The sequence below is a fragment of the Medicago truncatula genome, chromosome 3 (assembly GCF_003473485.1).
Source record: "Medicago truncatula cultivar Jemalong A17 chromosome 3, MtrunA17r5.0-ANR, whole genome shotgun sequence".
In the NCBI taxonomy this organism is placed as follows: Eukaryota; Viridiplantae; Streptophyta; class Magnoliopsida; order Fabales; family Fabaceae; genus Medicago; species Medicago truncatula.
In genome coordinates this window covers 58252616-58273004 of record NC_053044.1, presented here as the reverse complement: position 1 = coordinate 58273004, position 20389 = coordinate 58252616, and the positions used below count along the sequence as shown (strand labels likewise).

The 20389-nt window shown below is 31.9% G+C and overlaps 3 protein-coding genes across 4 annotated transcripts; all 3 read right to left on the bottom strand.

Annotated features, from left to right (window-relative positions):
• Window positions 1–2276: 2276 nt before the first annotated feature.
• Window positions 2277–3420, bottom strand: LOC11420442 (dehydrin ERD14). The gene is made up of 2 exons (XM_003603939.3): window positions 3009–3420; window positions 2277–2891 (listed from the first exon to the last, which is right to left on the bottom strand). The coding sequence occupies exons 1-2, from the start codon at window positions 3282–3284 to the stop codon at window positions 2538–2540; spliced, it is 630 nt and encodes a 209-aa protein (XP_003603987.1). The 5' UTR covers window positions 3285–3420; the 3' UTR covers window positions 2277–2537.
• A 4643-nt stretch (window positions 3421–8063) lies between these two features.
• Window positions 8064–11393, bottom strand: LOC11421533 (chromatin remodeling protein SHL). 2 transcript variants are annotated; one of them, XM_024778575.2, is made up of 4 exons: window positions 11052–11393; window positions 10840–10908; window positions 9341–9441; window positions 8064–8488 (listed from the first exon to the last, which is right to left on the bottom strand). In XM_024778575.2, exons 1-4 carry the CDS (start codon window positions 11366–11368, stop codon window positions 8478–8480), a joined length of 498 nt encoding a protein of 165 aa, XP_024634343.1. In that variant the 5' UTR covers window positions 11369–11393; the 3' UTR covers window positions 8064–8477. The 2 variants fall into 2 exon arrangements, with proteins under 2 accessions (XP_024634343.1, XP_024634344.1); XM_024778576.2 differs by lacking the exon at window positions 9341–9441.
• Window positions 11394–12975: 1582 nt separating this feature from the next.
• LOC11422794 (chromatin remodeling protein SHL) lies at window positions 12976–17254 on the bottom strand. The gene is made up of 5 exons (XM_003603937.4): window positions 17093–17254; window positions 16671–17016; window positions 15814–15882; window positions 14111–14246; window positions 12976–13398 (listed from the first exon to the last, which is right to left on the bottom strand). The coding sequence occupies exons 1-5, from the start codon at window positions 17169–17171 to the stop codon at window positions 13372–13374; spliced, it is 657 nt and encodes a 218-aa protein (XP_003603985.1). The 5' UTR covers window positions 17172–17254; the 3' UTR covers window positions 12976–13371.
• Window positions 17255–20389: the final 3135 nt, after the last annotated feature.

Here is a 20389-nt window from a genome sequence, read left to right as displayed (position 1 = left end):
CTCTTACTATTATTTTAATTTTTGTATCAAAACCTATATTTCTTTGTATATTTTGGTTGTCCTACAAATTATATGATGAAATGGTTGTTCAAATAACATTTCACATATTTAAACTGTTAAAAAATTTAAGAAAAAGATTTATGCAGCAAAGAAAAACTCACGAACTCACCGTGAACCCGTGTTTTTAAGCCTAAGAAAGTTTTAATTGGCTAACTAGGCCCCGTTTGGATTGGCTTATTTTGAGTTTATGTGGGTTTATCTACTTCCATAAGCCTTTTTAAAGGTGTTTGGGTAAATAAATAAAAATAGCTTATCATCGTTTCATAAGCTGCTTATGTCATATTTTAATAAGCCTAAATTTTTAGCTTACCCTCCAGCTTAACAAGGAGCTTATGAATTTATGTAACCTCCTTCGATTCTTTCTGGATCCACTTTTTCAAAACATATATTTTAATTTTATTTTTTTGTTTTTAGAAAAAAAAAAAATTTAATTATTATGTTAGTTATCCTTGGTTGTGCATGAGTAACAAAATTGTTATATACTTATCTTACTAAAGTAACACACGTAACTAAGATTTTTATTATTTTTTTGTTACGTAACAAAATGAAACTGAATAAAAAAAATAAATTTAACTTGCCTTTTTTTGGTAACAAACTGTACATTAATATCTATATATATTGAGTTTTCAAAAAAAAAAATCTATATATGGTAAGTTTACAATCATAATTTCTCAAGTTAATATTTATATTATTATACTTTTTTTTAAAAGAAAGCTTATCATATATTATTATACTTGTGTATGATGATGTTTAAACTATTTATTTACACCTCGAATGTTAATTTTGTCTTATATGAATATTGATATTTTTTTAAGAACGAATATTGATTATACTATATATATATATATATATATATATATATAATTAATATATTATAATATTGTTTTTTACATCTTGATTAATTTTATCAATTTTTTTTTTTTTATAATTGTGGTTCGATTCTTTGATTTTTTTCTTAAATTAAAAATATTTTAAATTTTGATAATTGCTTATGTAATGTCACATCCAAACACTTCAAGTTATGTAAGTACTTTTTAGTGTACATATCCAAACGTAAATAACTTATCAAATATAAGAGCTTATGATGTAAGCTCTAATGTTATAAGCCCTAATGGTATAAGCACCTATATAAACTGTTTATCCAAACGGGACCTATGTCAACTATCCAGCATGTCTTTGGGCAAAGGAGAACGTTATATGGTTAAATTGATTTCGTTAGTCAATTGTGAGATAATTACTCAGGTTGCTTTGTTTAAATGGATTGAAAATGCAAAAAAAAAAAAAAAAACATGGCGACTATGTTCGACCTGTGATGCATTGCAATGTTAACCTATAAACTTTCTCATCCATTGGTTGGGAAATTCAATAATAGTAAATTTAGAAGTTGAGTTTATTTGTGCAACCTACACTTTTTCTTTTTTCTTTTTTGGATAACTTTTATTGATGTAATTCATATATATCAAGAAAATTACATATAAATAAAAGCGGTGTTCAAATTGTAAAATCTAAGGGATGTCATTTTGCTAAGAGTAATGATACATAGACACCCTTAGGTGGCAATACACCTTTTGACACCCACACAAAAATCTGACACGTAGTTACGTGGACCCCGCACAATCACACTTTCTCTTTTCTCTCATCTTCTCTCTTCCTAATGCATAGGGTGTACAAGGGTGTATGGAAATAAAAGGTGTCTATGTATCATTACTCTTTTGCTAACTCACTCGCCAATTCATTCACGAATATTGTTTCGCTATGTTACTTTTTTTTTTCTTCACATTTTTCTTAGTTTTTATAAAGAGGGCAAAACTTCGGAAAAAAGAAAACTACAACAAAATCAAGTGACTAAAATTTAAATACACATGACTCATAAGTCATCATAACCGATATCAATGATCAAAAAGCATCCTAAGTTAGCTAAGGCATCAATGTACACCAGTTACTTTTGTGATAGATATGTTGCACCACTACTTCCATTCTGTATCAACAAGTTGACAAAAGGTCTTCCATTCTCATTATAAGGAGATTAGCAATAGCAACCACTAATTAATAAATCCACGTTTAACTCTAAAAACCTCGTAACTTCTCAACCTTCTTGCATATCTTAAGTTTAACCCTTCGTACATTCCTCACATATATATAAAATCAAGTATAGTATGTTCGTTCTTATGAAAGAAAATCAAAACGCATAGTAATGAATAATCGAATACTTATGCTTCACAAACAAAATAGATAATTCATATTCCATAATTTTTTTTTAATACACTAAGAACAGATAAATGAAACCCAAACAACTTTTCTTTTCTGTGTATTTTAAAAAAGTAGACACAAATTAAAGACAAATTAAGTAGCAGATGCATATATGATGAAGAAAGAAATAACACAGAAAATGATAAGGCCTTAGTACGTATTGAAATGAAAATGAATTAAACAAAGCACCCCCAAAGCCACAAAACAGAAGAATGGATCGATGATAATCAATGAGAAGTAGTCTCATCCTTGTGATCATGATCATGATCATGATCAGTAGCAGTCTTAGGGTGATAACCAGGAATCTTCTCTTTGATCTTTTCCAATATACCTTTCTTCTGATCTCCTTGATCATGACTAGTAGTTGTTGTCTCAGCAGGAGCAACAACAACAGGTGGTGCTGGTGGAGTTGTTACATCATCAGTTTTCTTGTGTCCTGGAAGCTTCTCCTTAATCTTGTCTAGGAAGCCTTTCTTCTCCTCAGTTGTTCCATCAACTTTCTCTACTGCCACTGATGTGTCCTCCTTCTTTTCTTTCTTCTTCTTTTTCCTCTTCTCTCCATCAACTTCCTCCTCGCTCGACTATACATGCATCAAAACCACATTCATTCATTCATTTTTATATATATATATATATATATATATATATATATATATATCAAAGCGACAAAGACAGAATGACTGAATTTTACTACTTACAGAGCTTGAAGAGCTATCAGATCGGTGAAGTTTCTCCAAGAGGCTGGTGTGTTTCTTTTCACCTTCTTCTTTTTCTTCAACTTTGGTCTCTGATGGAGCTTCATACAAAGTCACCTTGTGATTAAAATCAGTTGCAATAGCTTCCTCTTGAGGCTTATGTTCTTCATCCTTTTTCTTACCACCTAGGAAATCAAAAACACCCCTGTCTTTGATCTCTGTCGTCTCAGAGTTGGTTGCTGTAGTTTCCTCGTACTTGTTCTGATTCTCCTCAGCCATGATTATTAATTCTTATGTAGTTGGAAATTCGAAAGGTAAAGTATTATGAATGATAGTGTTGTTGTTGTTGTTGTTTCGATGATGAAAATCAAAGGAAATGGGGTCGCACTTTATACTACTTCACTACTACACATAATTAATGACACGCATTACCCGCGATTAAGATTAAAATTAAATTGAGATTATGTAACTGACGTGTGGATTAAGATAAAGAAGGAAAATGAAATGAGCTTAGCCCACGCTCCTACAACTACACTCGCTTCAATTATTTGCCACCAAATGCATTAAGACAATTCAACTTTTCAATTTCTTGCATAAATGTATGTTTTTTATGGTAGTATTAAATGAGATTATATGAGATGTTACATTTTCTTAACTTATTTGTCTCTACAAATTTTTGTTTAGTCTCTTTAAAATCTTTCTTTTTCTTCAAACAATAGTCTCTAAAATATTTTTTGTGAGCAAATCTTTTTTCTCAATGTTAAAATAAGTTAATTAAACACGACATAATATTTGTGGATTATTGTTTAAAGAAAAGTTACAAAAATGATTTTTTTTTCTTTCCATTTTTACTCTCTTAAATAAAAAATTTCTATCAAACAACTGTCTCAAACTTATTTTCCATCCGCAGGTTTTGGTCTTTGATGTTAAAATAAGTTAAACGCTAAATAATTTTGCCAGAAAAAGAAAGGTTGATTTGATCGTTAATTTTTTATGGGAAAATACTACTACCTCCGTCCCTAATTATAAGATCCTTTTGAAAAATAATGGAAATTAAGATAGTGAATATTTATATTAATTATGTTTGTAATTACTATTGTTTTTACAATTTTATCTTTTAATAAAGAGGGTTGGCTTATGTTTTCAACATTCTATTTATTGCTGATTGAAGAAAAAGATGTATAATAATTAAAGAGTATTGCTAACGAGTGTCCTCAGACACTCTTTAAGCATTTTACAAGCAGAAATTATTACATAAAAAATTCAAATGTTTCAATTTCCAATGCAATAATTATAAAATATTTCAAAAAAATTTACCTCGTCTTAAAGAGTGCTCCGAAGATACTCGTTAACATTTTCCTTAATTAAAATAAAATTAAGTTTTAGTTTATGATGAAGGGAATTGGAGAGAGCAAGTGAAAGAATTGCGAAGATGGAAAGAAAAGTGGAAAGTGAGGAAAAGACGAGGGAGACACGGCGTTACAAAGTGATCTGTAATGACGCCAATGAATGAGGGACACGTGGACGAATAACGTGCGGAGGAGGTGTATTGAGGGACCCGAAATGGTCGGTCTGGTTTATATTTTTGAGATGTCGGCCTAGCTTAGCTTGAATGAATGAATGTGGTACATTTTTAGGGAAAAAGAAAAGAAAATACTTAAATGTCAGAGTCGGTGTCTTGGAGTACTCGTGGCACTTCTTATGATGTTGCTGAACAAGCATGTAGTACTATTACTATTCTTCAGACAAGGACTTTGTTTTTAGCTGCCATGTCATGATGGATGATGATACTTGGACGGTTTCTTTCTAAATACCTTGCTTTGCGTTATCATTTACTACTTTTATTCACACTATATGGTAATCCAATAAATAAAAGTTGTATTGTATTCATAAATTAAGAGAAAATTAATCAATTCTGGTTAAGTTTAGTTTAATCATTCTTGCACTTAATACAAAATCGTTTGATAATGTATTTATAAATTGAGAAATCATCATTTTCATAAGACGATTTTGTAAGATTATATTAGAGCCACTACTATTTTTAAGAGTTTACGACCAAAATTTCTCATGACAAATTATAATTCAAATCTAAGTTAAATAAAGTATTTATATTTCGTGTTTGATAGTGTCTTGAATAAGATTGTCTTTGAAAACTATAAAGTGAATGAGCTTATTTATTTTATTTTATTTTGACAAGGAAAAAAATTTCATTAAAAGGTGCATGACAATAAATCAAACGCCAAGACAATTGGGATCATCTTCAATCCATACATCCTCATGATGAGATGATGTGTATTTTGCTAAATAATGTGCAGCTTGTTTAGCTTCACGCCTAATATGCACAAATTGTAAATTTTGAAAATGACAAGTTAAAAGTCTACAATCATCAACAATGGTACCATGTATGAAAGAGGCGATTGAGCATCCAGGACTGGAGATATCACATTTTGTGAATGAGCTTATTTGAAATAAATGGTTGAATTAATTTGTATATAGTCAAATGAGTCATGTAACGAATGCACTATAGACATTGTTTAAGAAATACTTAAAAGAAAACTTCATCTTTGAAATGTTATAAAGACACTTGTTAATATTTTTTCTAATCGAATATACACATTAGCTATGTTCATTTTTAATTTTTGTTTTGGACTCCTCAATCCAATAAGAGAAAGAGTCGCAATTTACTCAATCAAGGACGAATGGACATATTATGGGCAATGTGAAGGCCATGAACTTATCTCAAAACTAAAGTGGAATTGCAAATGAAGTGAGCGTTAGAGTCAGGAAAGATGCCACCACTGGTAGACTAGACATGCCTCTACCTACCTACCACTATAATGAGATCCATCGACCATTGTTCACATTAACTTTAAAGCGATTATCATCCAATTAAGTAGGGGCTTGGTGAATAGATCATCATGCTAGAAATTGACCAGGATCGACCATTGTTCTTATAATACTAAAGGCCAGTGACATTGCTTCAACTCCCCAATCTCTTAAGATAATGCATAATTTGTCTCAGGAGCTTGCATGAAAAGAGGACAATAGTACCTCTAATCTTCTTCTCGTAAAATATTCCCTTGGAAAATATCCCAAATTAAAGTCTTGATTATGAAAAGACCCTTCTAATCAAAGAATTTCAAGTAGTTTTGATCAAGAAATAACCACCAAAATAGTTAAGCAAGTTGGGATAATTAACCACATTAAGTTTTTCAGTACACAAAATCTATGTATGTTCTGTACTAATTCTGTTCTACTACTTGAGTGGCCGGCCACTGGAATGTTTATATATGTTAGAACAGAAAGGAATACGTCCCAAAAAGAATTAATCCTCTTCTTCTTCTTCTAAAAGTGAATTAATCCTCTGAAGCCATGCATTTGAGATCTTCATTATTTTTTAGCATATCTCAAAATCCACTTACATAGATATTTATGGGACCTTAGAGCTAATAAGGCAGAATTTGGCACAATCAGAGTACAATAATAAAGAAATAAGAAGTAATGAGACACCAGACCAGTGTGAAAGACTTATGATGCCAATTAAATTCATTTATTCAATGAAATACTAACATCATTCAAATGCATAAATAATGCTTTAAATTTATAGTAATTCCTTTCCTTTTATCCTTTACGATTTATATTCATTTAAATATACTAAATATGTGAATTTTTATATGTTAGATGTGATAATCTACAAATCAATTGTACAATCTGTTGATTCAACTTGATAAATCCAAGAATTTGGTTTCATTAGTACATGGATTGGCATGTGTAAGGAACTACTTCCCAAATTTATGCATGTTGAGATTCCAATGAAGTTAAATAATATAACCACCTAACTAGAAGTACAATATTCTTTAGCTTTCCTAAATCACATGTCATGAACAATTACATGTATAGTCGAAAGAAACATAATTCACTAAGGTTTTTTTTAACGGTATAGAGAATCAGAGGAAAGAGAGAACAAAACAATAAAATTGACAAAGGTTTAAGAATACAAATGTTATTAATATATATAGTGAGACTTAAATAAAATAAAATAAACTATCCTTAGCCCTATTATAACAAAAGGTTCAATAAAATATCTGACACCCACTCAAGCACTTATTATCTACTATCATTTCGATTTTACCCTTTTAACATAATCACTCTTTTGTCTCTACACCTGATAGACATTCATAAGTCCGCATTAGTCAACATTATTAAAGCACTTTTAATTAAAATTGATGTAAGTGACAATCTACGATACATAATTGTTCACACGTGAAGTCAATGTTGGATTAAAGATCTAACAATCTTTTACTTGGATTATTTGTGCAACCTTATAATTATGCATTGTAAGAATTATTCTTAAGAGTTCAAATAACTATCATTATTAAATGTATCAATAACCAATTTGGTTCATCAATCATTCCAAACATTCGATCAAATCATTTATCATTACAACGATTGTAGCTAAGGTTGAAGATAAGAGTCTTGGGGGCATCTAGGATGATGTCATTTCTCACCAAAAGATTGGGGAACAAAATACACTTAACATATGCAACGACATTTTGTTAAATTGTTGTTATTACAATCGCTTCAGTTATTTTTTACTCCTGTTAATGTGTATTATGCTTCCTAAAACATGCAAATTCTAAAATTCGAATGAGCAAAATACACATTTTTGTCTAAGATCATCTTTTTGACGTCTGGATTCTAAATTTTAGATATAAAGCATTTAAATCTTTTTGTCCAAGGGTGATTTCAAATTTTCATGGGACACTAGAATAGAATGGAATGAGAATTTCAATGATCTCTCCAGGCTAGAGATGCTCTATAAGTCTGGATCAAATTCGCAACCATGTCAAGTAAAATAGGAATTATGTATCAACTTATAAGGTTGCCACATACTTGTTTGATTCTCGGAAATTGCAATTACTTTTATAAATTGATTATCAAATATGGTGTTATAGAAATACGACTAACAACAACTAATAATAGATTGATTCAAGTGGTAAGGGATTTGTGGACATATGGAAAAAATTCAGTTGAGAAGCAAGAACCCATCTTGTGTGCCCCACAAGTTCCCAGACGGAGATTAATCACCGTTAAACGGTGGTAAAATTTCATACTAATATCATGTTAACCCAAAAAAAAAAAAAACGACTAACAACAATTTTGTCACCGGAGAATAGAAAGTCTTAATGTGTATACTGGTTGTAGTTGTAAACAAGTCAAGCTACTTGACAAAAGTCTGAGTATGAACAAGGACCCGATGAGGATATATGGAGAATCTACATCACAAAATAATTACAGATAACAAAAAGAAACACATCCTCCACTACCTAGGGAAACAGTGATGATTACTCCAACCATTGACAAACTTTCAGACCATTGTCAGAGTTTATTCTGCTCCTACCAAGGATTTGAAAAACCAGAGTCCCGTCCATTATATATCTAATACACCATCACTTTCATCTTTGACGGCGTTTAGTATCCACCTACAATACCAAACAAAATATAAACATCAATAAATCGATTCTTCCTTTTATTTAGCAGAAAAATTTATAGGAAAACTCTGCAGTCTATTTCACATAAATCATTAAAATGAGCAACGCTGTCAACTATCAATCATATCATATAAGATTGCGTCTTTCCATGGCTATGCCTATAGAGAAGCATGTCGATATATCCATATTTCTCAGGTGGTCAAACTTGATTGATTATTCTTATTCAAAATACAAAGGGTAGATTAACTCCATCATACAAAATCGGCTTGAGGGATCCGGAGCTGCAATGAAGGCAACACAAATGCCTTAATTAGGCAGCTAGGGGTGGTCACAATGATGGCAGAATTTCCACCACAACCCCTCACACTCGGTCCCAATAAGCCTGAAGTGTAGACGATACGGAAAGCCACAACAGATATAAGATAGGCTCTCATACCATCTTAAAATTTGGGTTGGGCGTAACTCAACCTAACAAAACTAGCTTGTAAGGTAACTGCTACCCAAGCTTTATAAACACTGCATATGCCATATGTCCAGGCAAAGTGAGACTAAATCCACCCCTTCACACCCAACACAACGAAGGTGTTGGAGGCTGCAATGAAGACAACCCGTATGCCGCAGTTAGGCGGCTAGGGGCAGACTGCAATGAAAATGGAATTTCCAATACATTGGAATAGGAATTAACAAACTAACACACTACAGATGAAGATATCAAAGATCTTGAAGGCCATGTAAGTCAATTCAAATGGTATTAAGTGTTGAAAACAAGGTCGTTCTAAAACTGTCAAACAATAGTGGTTAGAAATACATTTGTATCTGGGAGTCTTGTAGCTGAATGAGAACCTCGCAACTTTTTTTGAACTTCCAAAGAACAACTTTCACAAGAGAAGTTGTCAATTCTTTCGGCTTCTTCCACCGTCATGTCTATACAAGCAGGATGAAACCTGAATCACAAATATTATGCTGAAGATTACATTCACACTAAAGGCCTCTGTTGCAAAACAAGCAATTTTTTATGTAAATCCTCTTCAAACAGGTACATAAACCTCAAATATTTCCCATTTACCATGGTTTAGCAAATAAACTAATAGAATCGAGATAGGTTATTAAATCCCACTTAAAAATGATTTATTAATAACCTTTCAAATTGCTCATGTCTCCCATAAAAATAAGTAAATATAGTCATGATTCACAAGGCAGGTTTTCAATTAGTTCTAGAGAATGACCGTATTTTTGTGATCAATGACCAAAATCACGAGGTTAAAGAAATTACAGAGAATTAAATGACATTCTCTTCTAATAAACAGTTTAACAAGTTGGGTTGACCACATAAAGTTTGTCACTGCACAAAATCTATCTATCTAAGGTTATTATTTAATTAATCCGTGTATGTGCTACTACTTGAGTTGCCACTGAAATAATTACACATAAATTCTCCTCCCAGGATTACATCCCCAAAAACAATTAATCATGTTCTTCTTCTTCAAAAATCCACTTAGATAGATATTTATGGGACCTTAGAGCTAAGGAAGAATTTGGCACAAAGATCACATTCAAATGAATTTCAATCATAGATGTAAATGTGAGAAAGAAACAAAGTACAATAATAAAGAAATAAGAAGTAATGAGACACTTGACGGGTGTGAAAGACTTATCATGCCAATTAAATTTATTTATTTAATGAAACACAAAAAAAAAAAAAAAAACATCATTCAAATGCATAAAAAATGTATTCAATTCATAGTGATTATTGTCTTTCACACCATTCAATTCAGTGATGCATGAATTTTTATATGTTAGATATGATAATCTAGAAACCAATTGTAGAATCTGCTGATTCAACTTAAAAAAATCCATGAATTTTAGATTGGCGCGACATATATGTGTAAGGAAGGCACTACTTGTCATTTTTCCAATGAAGTTAAATAACACATGACCACCTAATTAGAAGTATTATTGTCTTTAGCTTTCCTATATCACATGTCATGAAATCCAAACAAGCATACACACATTTAAATCATGCATCAATACTAGTACTGTATAAGCAGAACAAGGGAGAATAGGTTTAAAAGCATGCATCAAATAACAATTCGAGAGAAGCAATGCGCCAGAGCGAGCGAAACAAAGCAAAACAAGAAATCACTAAGAATAGAAGAGTAGCCCAAGTTAATTGGAAGAATTTACACTAGGAAAAATTATGCTCATATGGTTAATGCCGACTTAAAATAATTGTTTTCTTTTCATAGAACCAGACAGACGTACGAGAGTCCAGAAAACCAAAAATACAAAGCAAAAAAACAGAGTACAAGATAAATATAAAGTACAGGTAATGTTAAAATTACCAATCAGTGCAGTGATCACACTGGACCATAACTTCATCAGGATTATATGGCATCTCACATTTACAGTACCTGCCATTAAATTTTAGAGCATTGAACATTGAACAATATTTAAGCAAGAATCAAGATAAAGATCCCACACCTTCTTCATCGTAACAAAAAAGGTATTATTTTCTGTAATAATAGGAAAATATATATGCAAAGGATGAACTCACACTTGAACTATATCAGGAGTGAGAGCACCAGTAGCGGAATTGTAGTTGAATCGACAGAAGAAATCATCATCACCAACAACATCAAGCTTCATGTACTTCTTCAAACTGTGAACAGTACATTTTCCTTCGATTGTATCAACACTCTGAACATCAAAATGATCAGATAGAATAAGCTCCTTTGAGCCATGGAAATGACGCCGACCCTTCTTTGTCTCCTCCGGCCAGTAATACCAACGGACACGAACGTCTCGTGAATCAGCTTTCATCTCTTCGATTATAGCCACGTATGTTGGGATCAACGGTTTAGAGGAACGCATGCGTACACAATCACCCTCTGAAACAAACAAAATATAACAGAAAAAAAAATAAAAAAAAAATGTAGATTTCCAATCAGGTACAATTAAAATAAAAATACAAAATAATGATAGTTTAAAATTTTGATTATAACTTACCACGGAATGACATATCTGAATTCATTGGTTTCTGACTTAGAGAAGTTTTGTTAACGATATAGAGAATCAAATAAGAGAAAACAAAAGTACAAAATAACAAAGGTGGCAAGGGATTTTAGAATACAAATATTATAGTATATACAATAAAATATAAATATATTAAACTATCGTTGACTCTTATAAGTTTATAATAAAAAAGTTTAATAACTTATTATTTAAATATAGTAAAATATAAATAAATTAAACTATCATTGACTCAATTAATATTATAACAAAAAGTTCAACAACTTACTACTATTATTTAACTTTGAGCAAAAAAGACTTTGACGAAAAAGAAACTTATCATCTAACATCCTTTAAAAAAACGTTTTGCAAAGACAACAACTTTTACAATCCAAAATAGAGTTAACTATTGTCGTTTCGATTTTTTTGTCTATGCATCCTAATAGATATTTATAAGTCAACATCAGTAAAACATTATTAGAGCACTATTAGTTGAGATTAGAGATTATTAGAGCACTTTTAATTGGGATTAACACAAGTGACAATCCACATTAGCCAAAGATTATTAGAGCACTATTAATTGGGATTAACGTAAGTGTAGTCCACAATAGATAATTATTCACATATAACGTCAATGTTGGATTAACGATTCAAAATCTCCCACTTAATCTGTATGTGCAATCTTATAATCATGCATTGTAAGAATTATATGTATAAGCTCAAACGACTATCATTATTATTTTTTTTTTTTAAAGGAAATGACTATCATTATTGAATGTATCTATAACCAATCTGATTCATCAGCCATACAAACGTAGGACCAAAACAGTTTTAATTACAACTATTGTAACTAAATTATTCAATAGTTACATATGCTGACACAAAAATGGCATGGATCATGTCGTGAATGAGTAGCATAAAATTTTCATGTCATGTGATCTTAATATGCCTAATTTCAGTTGATCCTCCTTAATTTTTAGTGAGATCAACCAAAGGATATGCTTAATTTTTAGTGAAACGATATTTTGTTAAATAGTTCATATTACAACCATTTTAAAAAAATTGCTGTATACACATTGTTTGACTGAGAAACACATGTAAAAGACAAAAATACCCCTCAGCATTTAATTGCAAAGAAAAAATAAAACCAGCTGCAGTTAACTACCGAAGAAACACGGTAGATCTTTTGGCCAACGGGTAATTTCAGATTTTCGAGGAACACTGTAGAACTGAGGATGGGAAGAGAATTCCACTAATCTCTCAACGCTAGATATGCTCTATAAGTCTAGATCAAATTAACACCATGTCAGTAACTTCGAGGGAAGCCCCCAACTTATTTGATTCTCAAAAATTGCAATTACTTGTATAAATGGGAGTATCAGATATGGTATGTTGGTAAGACAAATACCACCAGTTTTGTCCTTTTTAATTTCCCATTAGTTTTAGTTTGATCATTTTGACACGCCAACTGCTGCCAACATGATGACATCACTAGAGAATAGACTTGATCCTTTACTAAAGTAGTGTCTACTGGCTTTAAATAAGTCAAGCTAATTCACAAAAGTCTGAGTATGAACAAGGACCCGATGGGGATTAGATGGAGAAACTACATCACATAATAATAATTACATATAATAAAAGAAACACATCCTCCACTTCCAAGGGAAACTGGGATGGATACTCAAACCATCGACAAACTTTTTTAAATTAGTCTCTTCTCTTCCATGAAAGTAGAGAAAGACTATAGTTTACTATTAGATACCATTGTCACAGAGTTTGTTCAGCTCCTCCTACCCAGGATTACAAAAGCAAGGGTCCCCTCCATTACAGATCTACCTCTTTTTAAGCCTTACATAACATCGCTTCTACCTTCGGCGGCGTTTAGTATCCACCTACAATACCAAACAAAATATAAGCACTAATACATCAATCCTTTCTTTCGTCACCAAAAAAATTCACAAGAAAACAGCAATCTATCTCACATAAATCATTAAAAAGAGCAATGTCGACCATATAAGATTGTTTTCCATGGCTATGCCTAAGGAGAAGCATGCAGATATATCAAAAAAATTCAGCTCGTGAAACTTGATTATTCTTTATAATAACATAATAAAGGCAGATTTTCAGAAAAATGTAGACCAAATATAGTGGGCCTGCTCATTAGGCATTCAAGCAATTCAACACAAAGCTTTGCATACTTTAATGGGCAGCTTAAGAATAAAAAAAAAAAGAGATCATTGTCCTAAAATTAGCATTAACCTTGAAGAAACATAAATTAACCCAAAAAGAGGCGGAAGTAGATACAACATTCTGACATTATATTTGAGTCTTGATCATGCATGTTTGTCACAATCAGACTTTTGTTATTGTTCATAAAAAATAGTTTAGTTAAATTCAAATTTTCCATGCCTAGTTATATTCTCATATAGAAGAAGTAACTTTCAACCAAGTCTAAAAACAAATAATCGAATAATACATCTTACACAGGAAAGTAGACTAAGATATCAAAGATCTTAAGTGGCCAGGTAAGTCAATTCAAATGGTATTAAGTGCTGAAAACAGGGTTGTTCTCATACTATCAAACAACAGTGTTTAGAAATATACCTTTGTATCTGCGAGTCTTGTAGCAGAATGAGAATTTTGCAGCTGTTTTTGACCTTCAACAGAACAACTTTCACAAAAGAAGTGGTCAAGTCTTTCGGCTTCCTCCACAGTCATGTCTATACAAGCAGGATGAAACCTGAATCACAAATATTATGCTTAAGATTACATTCACTCAAAGCCTGATATCCCCATTATAAAGGCCTCTGTTGCAAAAAAACAATTTTTCATATAAACCCTCAACGAACAGGTACCGAAACCTCAAATCTTTTCCATTTATCATGGTTTATAAATAACCATCCAAATTGATCATGTCTCCGATAAAAGTAAGTAATAAAATGTGATACAGGGCTTTTTTTTTCTTTTCAATTAGTTATAGAGAACGACCATATTTTTGTGATCAGTGATCAAAATCACGAAGTTAAGGGCACTGCAGATCATTAAATTGATGTTTTCTTCTAATAAACAGTTTAACAAGTTGGAATAACCACATTAAGTTTGTCACAACAGAAAATCTATCTATCTATCTATCCAAGGTTATTCTTTAATTAGTCAGTGCATGTGGCTGTGTGCTACTAGAGTTGCCACCGGGAATAATTACACTGAAGATTCCCAAAAAGAAAGGACTAGATCCCCAAAAAGAATTAATCCTCTTCTTCTTCTTCTAAAAGAGAACTAATCCTCTGAATCTTTCCCAGCATTTCAGATCTTCATTAGCCACTTGCCCTTAATTTGTTTGAGCATATTTCAAAAATCCACTTGGATAGATATTTACGGGACCTCGGAGTTAAGGCAGAATTTGGCAAAAAAAAAATCCCATTCAAGTGAATTTTAAGCATAGATGTGAATGTGTGAAAGCAATAAAGTACAATAATAAAGAAATAAGCAATGAGACACCAGACCAGTGTGAAAGAAATGTCATGCCAACTAAGTTAATTTGTTCAATGAAATACCAAAAAACACCATCATATATTCAATCCGTAGTGATTGTTTTATTCTTTACCATTTATATTCATTTAAATAGGCCAACTGGGTGAAATTCCATAATCACCTAACTAGAATTATTAATTATTGTTTATGCATGTTGAAATTCCAACAAAACTAAATAACATGACCACCTAACTAGAATTATTATCGTCTTTAGCTTACCTATATCATATCATATGCCATGAAAAATAACAAGTATAATCAAAAGAAACATAATTCTCTGGATATACAATCTAAATGTCCATAATCCAAACAAGCATACACACATTTAAAGCACGAATCTATGCATGAATAAAAGTATTGTATAAGAAGAACAAGGGAGAGTAGGTTTGGGGAGCAGGGGTATCGAAAGCATGCATTAAATAACAATTAGACAGAAGCAGAGTGCCAGAAGGAAACAAAGCAGAATCAGAAATCACTTACATCAAAAAATAGTTAAACCTATGAGCTGCTATTAAGAATTGTATCATTCATAAAGCAACGCCGCCAAGTACCAAAATATCATAGGAAAGAGTAGTCTTACTCAAGGAAAAATGATGCTCCTATCTCCTATGGTTAATGCCGACTTAAAATACTTGTTTTCTTCACATGAGGATGATGCAAAGTGTCCACAGAAGCAGACATACAAGATTCCAGAAAATCAAACAGATACCGAAACAATAAACAAAAAAAAAAAACAGAGTAGAAGACGAATCAAGTAGAGATAATATCCAACTTACCAGTCACTGCAGCCCTCACACTGAACCATCAGATCATCAGGGTTGTAGGGCATCTCACATTTACAATACCTGCCATGAAAATTTTGAGCAATGAACAACAATACATTAGCCAGAATCCAGATAAAGATCCATTGTTGAGGCGCAGCACTCTAGTCCTCATCCAAATCAGGTTTACAGCGGAGCTGAACTGAGGATAAGGATGATGGAATCAACCAATCAAAATGCATCAATCATAACATAATCCAAGGCCCAAAACTACTATAAATAAGGGGCTAACCCCCGGTTTAATCACTCAAGCCCTATTCTTGACCCTGCCTCTCTTTGACATTGAAGTGTCTACCCCTTTGCATTCAACTCTGTGTTCCGAGGCAGGAACAGTTTTCATTCTCCAATCGAAGAAGCAAATAATAGATTTTGGAAAAAGTTAATCCTAACAGCTTTCATTTTAGAGTAAAAAGGATTTTTTTTCATAAAATGATTTTTTTAAAATCCCAAACAAACACTTAAAAATAACAAAAGTGATATTTTTTTATAAAAAAATAGATTTTTTCTGAAAAAATCTTAAACAAACGCACCCAAGTTCCATTTTACAATAACAAAATCTAAGCAATATCTTCAAACACAATCTAAGAAACAGAAACCTAAAGTTGTCATAATCTAAATTAATTGCTACTTATTAGCTGCCGAATAAAATTATGCCTTAAACATTGTCATTCACAAAAACCCAATCTAAATTTTTTATTAAAAAAAAAAAAATTGTTCCATTTCCAACATAAAAATCCTATCTTTAAAAAAAAAAAAAACTTGATAATAAATAAAAACAAAAAAAATGTAATCTTTGAAAGGGATGAACTCACACTGCAACTCTATCAGGATTGAAAGCACCAGTAGCAGAATTGTACTCAAATCGACAGAAGAAATCATCATTACCAACAGCATCAAGCTTAGTGTAGCTCTTGAAACCATGAACAACACACTTTCCTTCAATTGTATCAGCACTCTGAACATCAAAATGATCTGACAGAAAAAGCTCTTTTGAGCCGTGAAACTGTCTCCGGCCACCGATTGACTCCTCCGGCCGGTAATACCACCGGACGTTAACTTTAACGTTAGCACCTCGTGAATCAGCTTCGATCCCTTCGATCTTTGCAACGTATGAGGGTTTGGATGGATCAGAAGGACGCATAAGCACACAATCCCCAGCTGAAACAAAAATCAAAATTGAGAAATAGAAACAGAAAATTGGAGGTCGAAAATAAAATAAAATAAGTTAGTTTACCTTTGATTGTGACAGATTTGTTCATATGTTTGACTGAGTATGACTCTAGGTTTCGCTTTGGGGCTTTTGGTTTAGCCATGGTTATGAAATGAAATGATAAATCTTGTTTTCTAAATTAACAAAGAAAAGAAGATTGAATTGAAGGAGAAAATAGAAAGTAAAAGAAGCTTATGGCAATTTGGTAATTAAATAGAAGTAGAGGGGTTTGATGGAGAAGATCGACGTGGCATTTTGTTGTAATATAGTGCGTGCTTTACACATGACACGGTAGCGTGGAGGATTAAGATTATTTATATATACATACATACTTTCGGTATGGTTTTTGCTAAGCTTTGTCTTTGAGTGACTTTTGAGTATCTCTGTTTAGCTTCCACAGTAAGTTATGCAGTTTATTGTCAATTCCATTCAATTTTTTGGTTGGAGAACCATCCATAAAGTCTTGTGAATTTTTATTTTTTTATTTTTTTATTTATTAAAAATATAACAAGAAGAAGGCACAAGTCATGCCATAAGTCTAGCAAAATTATCAACACAGAGAGCACCTTGCTACCAACTCCAAAATCACAACACAATGCTCCAAAATCAAGAAAGCCATTTCACATGCACAAATTCCGGTTTCCAGCACAGCAAAGTTACAACTGAGCTGACCAAGGAGTTAGGCATCTTAGATATCGCTCCAAGCCACTAACAGGCCAGGATCGACAAAAGAAAATGCTAGGAAGCATCTACTAATGGATCGCCAACAATCAAACATGGATTTTGAGATACTACCAATATAACACCTTAATCACCCAAAAAACAAACGAACCTTTGAGACTGAGTTAAAAATACATGAACAGCCTTCACATTTCGCTGAACACAACTGCCGCAATTTGAAATTCAAGAAGCCCACCACACCAAACATACTTGAATGTATATTGCTCCACACTTTTGAAATAAATTCTCAGTCCTATACTTCCTCTCAAGCTGCCCAAAGATATGAAATTTGGCCTGACTAAGATACGAAGGAATGGCACTTCCAAAAAATACCACAAAATAATCTAAGATATGAGCCAATACTCGACAAAAACTCCCAATGCTCCCCAGCTGCAACTCAAAATTTCGAACCTCAAAGATCAAATACCATCACCACTAAATACAAAGTATGCTACACATATCCACGGCGGAACTATCCGACTATTGCCCAACCGAGACAGCAAAAGCAGAAATAGTGCTATCCCAAAGAAACAGCGCACAAAACCTGTAGACTATATACACAGTCCACAAGAAGCCGCACAACCACACTGTAAACCCCCCCAGTCCACAGGATTACTTGATACAAAATACCACAAATCAAATTGTGCTGAAAATTCAATTCACTCTATCGCCCAGACACACCTTCGGATTCAGACAGTAGTGATACATGTTGTAATCTAAACTCTTAGCTCTAAAACGCAGCCAATTCCAAGATACAACTTTCACTTCCTCCATAATTTTTCTGATGTTAATTTCTTTACTATGGAAACATTTTTTGTTCCTTGCTTTCCAAATGCACGCAAACCAAACCACACTAACAAGGGTTGTCTCTTGAGAGTTAGGATTTGACATTTTATAAATATTGTCAAACATATACTCCATAAAAATAAGGGTTAAATATGTTTTTGATCCCTATAAATATACCAACTTTTCGTTTTAGTCCTCTAAAATTTTCCTTCAACTTTTAGTCCCTATAAAATTTTGAATCACTACTTTTGGTCCCTATTTTAAAGTAAATTTTAGTATTTTTTTAACGAAATTGTACAGAAATGTGTAGAATATTGTAAAAACATTTCCCAAAAAAATTTAGAATTTTTTAAGTAAACATAAATTAAATATGAATTTTTAACCATAAAAAATATAAGAATTCATATTAAATTTATGTTTTGTTAAAAAATTCTAAATTTTTTTTGGGAGAGATTCATATAATATTATGAATTTTTCTGGAAAATTTGATTCAAAAATATGAATTCTACATATGAGTTTACTTTAAAATAGGGACCAAAAGTGAAGATGGAAAATTTTTAAGGGACTAAAAGTTGAAGGAAAATTTTAGAGGGACTAAAACAAAAAATTTGTATATTTATGAGGACCAAAAACATATTTAACCCTAAAAATAATTATTACGTTAATTTAAAAATTAGCACTTTCGGTTATATATTTAAGCAAATTACTTTAAGGACGTTTGTTACACTTCTCTATAATATTGAAGAGGATGATTGGTTTCCGTTGTAAAATGAATATGAAATTTTGATTCCAAAATCATCTAACATAGAAATTAACCTCTATGAAAATTTTAACACATTAAATTTTATTGCACTTATTATATACTTGTATATATTTTGTAAATAAATATTATGTTGGACTTCATTGGAAACATATCATGATGAATTAGGATGTTCTTTCTGCTAACACGTTGAGATGTCTCTGCCACCACCGTCGGGCATGTATAATCTAGTCATCTCAATAGGTTACATTTTTGGGTTTCATACAGTTTCGGATTATACATATTAAAATGTTATTCGGAATATATTTTCTGAACAAATGATATTTTAGAGAAAAAATAGAACGTGTGAGAAAGCAATAGAGTGGAAAAAGTAATTTTTTTATTTTTTTTTTATCAAATTAAACCGGATCTATTTTGATCAAGATATTTTATGCATGATATAAAACTACCATACTCTACTAAACATAAGTATTAACAATTTGTGCAATAGTAACTTTTCACATACCATGTACAATTGTGCGAATTTTGTGTGCTAATCGCATAATTGATCATTATTTTGTAGAAATTTATATATTTATATTAATAGTAGTTATATTCTATTGATTGATATATTATTATTGATATAATAATATAGAACGTGAAACTTGCTTGAGATTGTTGATAGTGGAACGCAAATTAACTATCTGTATTCTATCAGCTTCAGAAAAATGCTCCTTAAAATCTTCCCAAACATCAATGATAGTATCGTGAAAAATAACAGTTTGCGTAATAGGTTCAAAAACTAAATCAATCAAACCAAGAGTGAATGAGGTGACTGCACCTTTCCCACATACCTTTATTAAGATCATGGTGATATGGAATTGGTGTAGAGCCACTGATGAATGCGAGTTTGTCTTTGGCGCTTAAAACATGTTGCATATAACGACTCCATGTGAGATAATTGGTTCCGTTGAGCTTATGGGAAGTTGTAGCTGAATTAGGTACTTCGTTTGGATGTACAAAAAAGATGGAATCTGATTGTTGTTGATGAACATGAATACGTTGTTGAAAATCAA

Excerpts from the sequence above, each read along its gene's own strand:
- LOC11422794 (XM_003603937.4), bottom strand. The coding sequence starts at position 17,171 with ATGGCTAAACCAAAAGCCCCAAAGCGAAACCTAGAGTCATACTCAGTC. Across the intron at positions 14,247-15,813 it reads TGTGAGGGCTGCAGTGACTG|GTTTCATCCTGCTTGTATAG; the intron begins GTAAGTTGGATA and ends TTTGTGATTCAG. Across the intron at positions 13,399-14,110 it reads CAAGACTCGCAGATACAAAG|GTGGATACTAAACGCCGCCG; the intron begins GTATATTTCTAA and ends TTGGTATTGTAG.
- LOC11421533 (XM_024778575.2), bottom strand. The coding sequence starts at position 11,368 with ATGCGTTCCTCTAAACCGTTGATCCCAACATACGTGGCTATAATCGAA. Across the intron at positions 10,909-11,051 it reads ACTCCTGATATAGTTCAAGT|GTACTGTAAATGTGAGATGC; the intron begins GTGAGTTCATCC and ends ATTTAATGGCAG. Across the intron at positions 9,442-10,839 it reads TGTGATCACTGCACTGATTG|GTTTCATCCTGCTTGTATAG; the intron begins GTAATTTTAACA and ends TTTGTGATTCAG.
- LOC11420442 (XM_003603939.3), bottom strand. The coding sequence starts at position 3,284 with ATGGCTGAGGAGAATCAGAACAAGTACGAGGAAACTACAGCAACCAAC. Across the intron at positions 2,892-3,008 it reads CTGATAGCTCTTCAAGCTCT|TCGAGCGAGGAGGAAGTTGA; the intron begins GTAAGTAGTAAA and ends ATGCATGTATAG.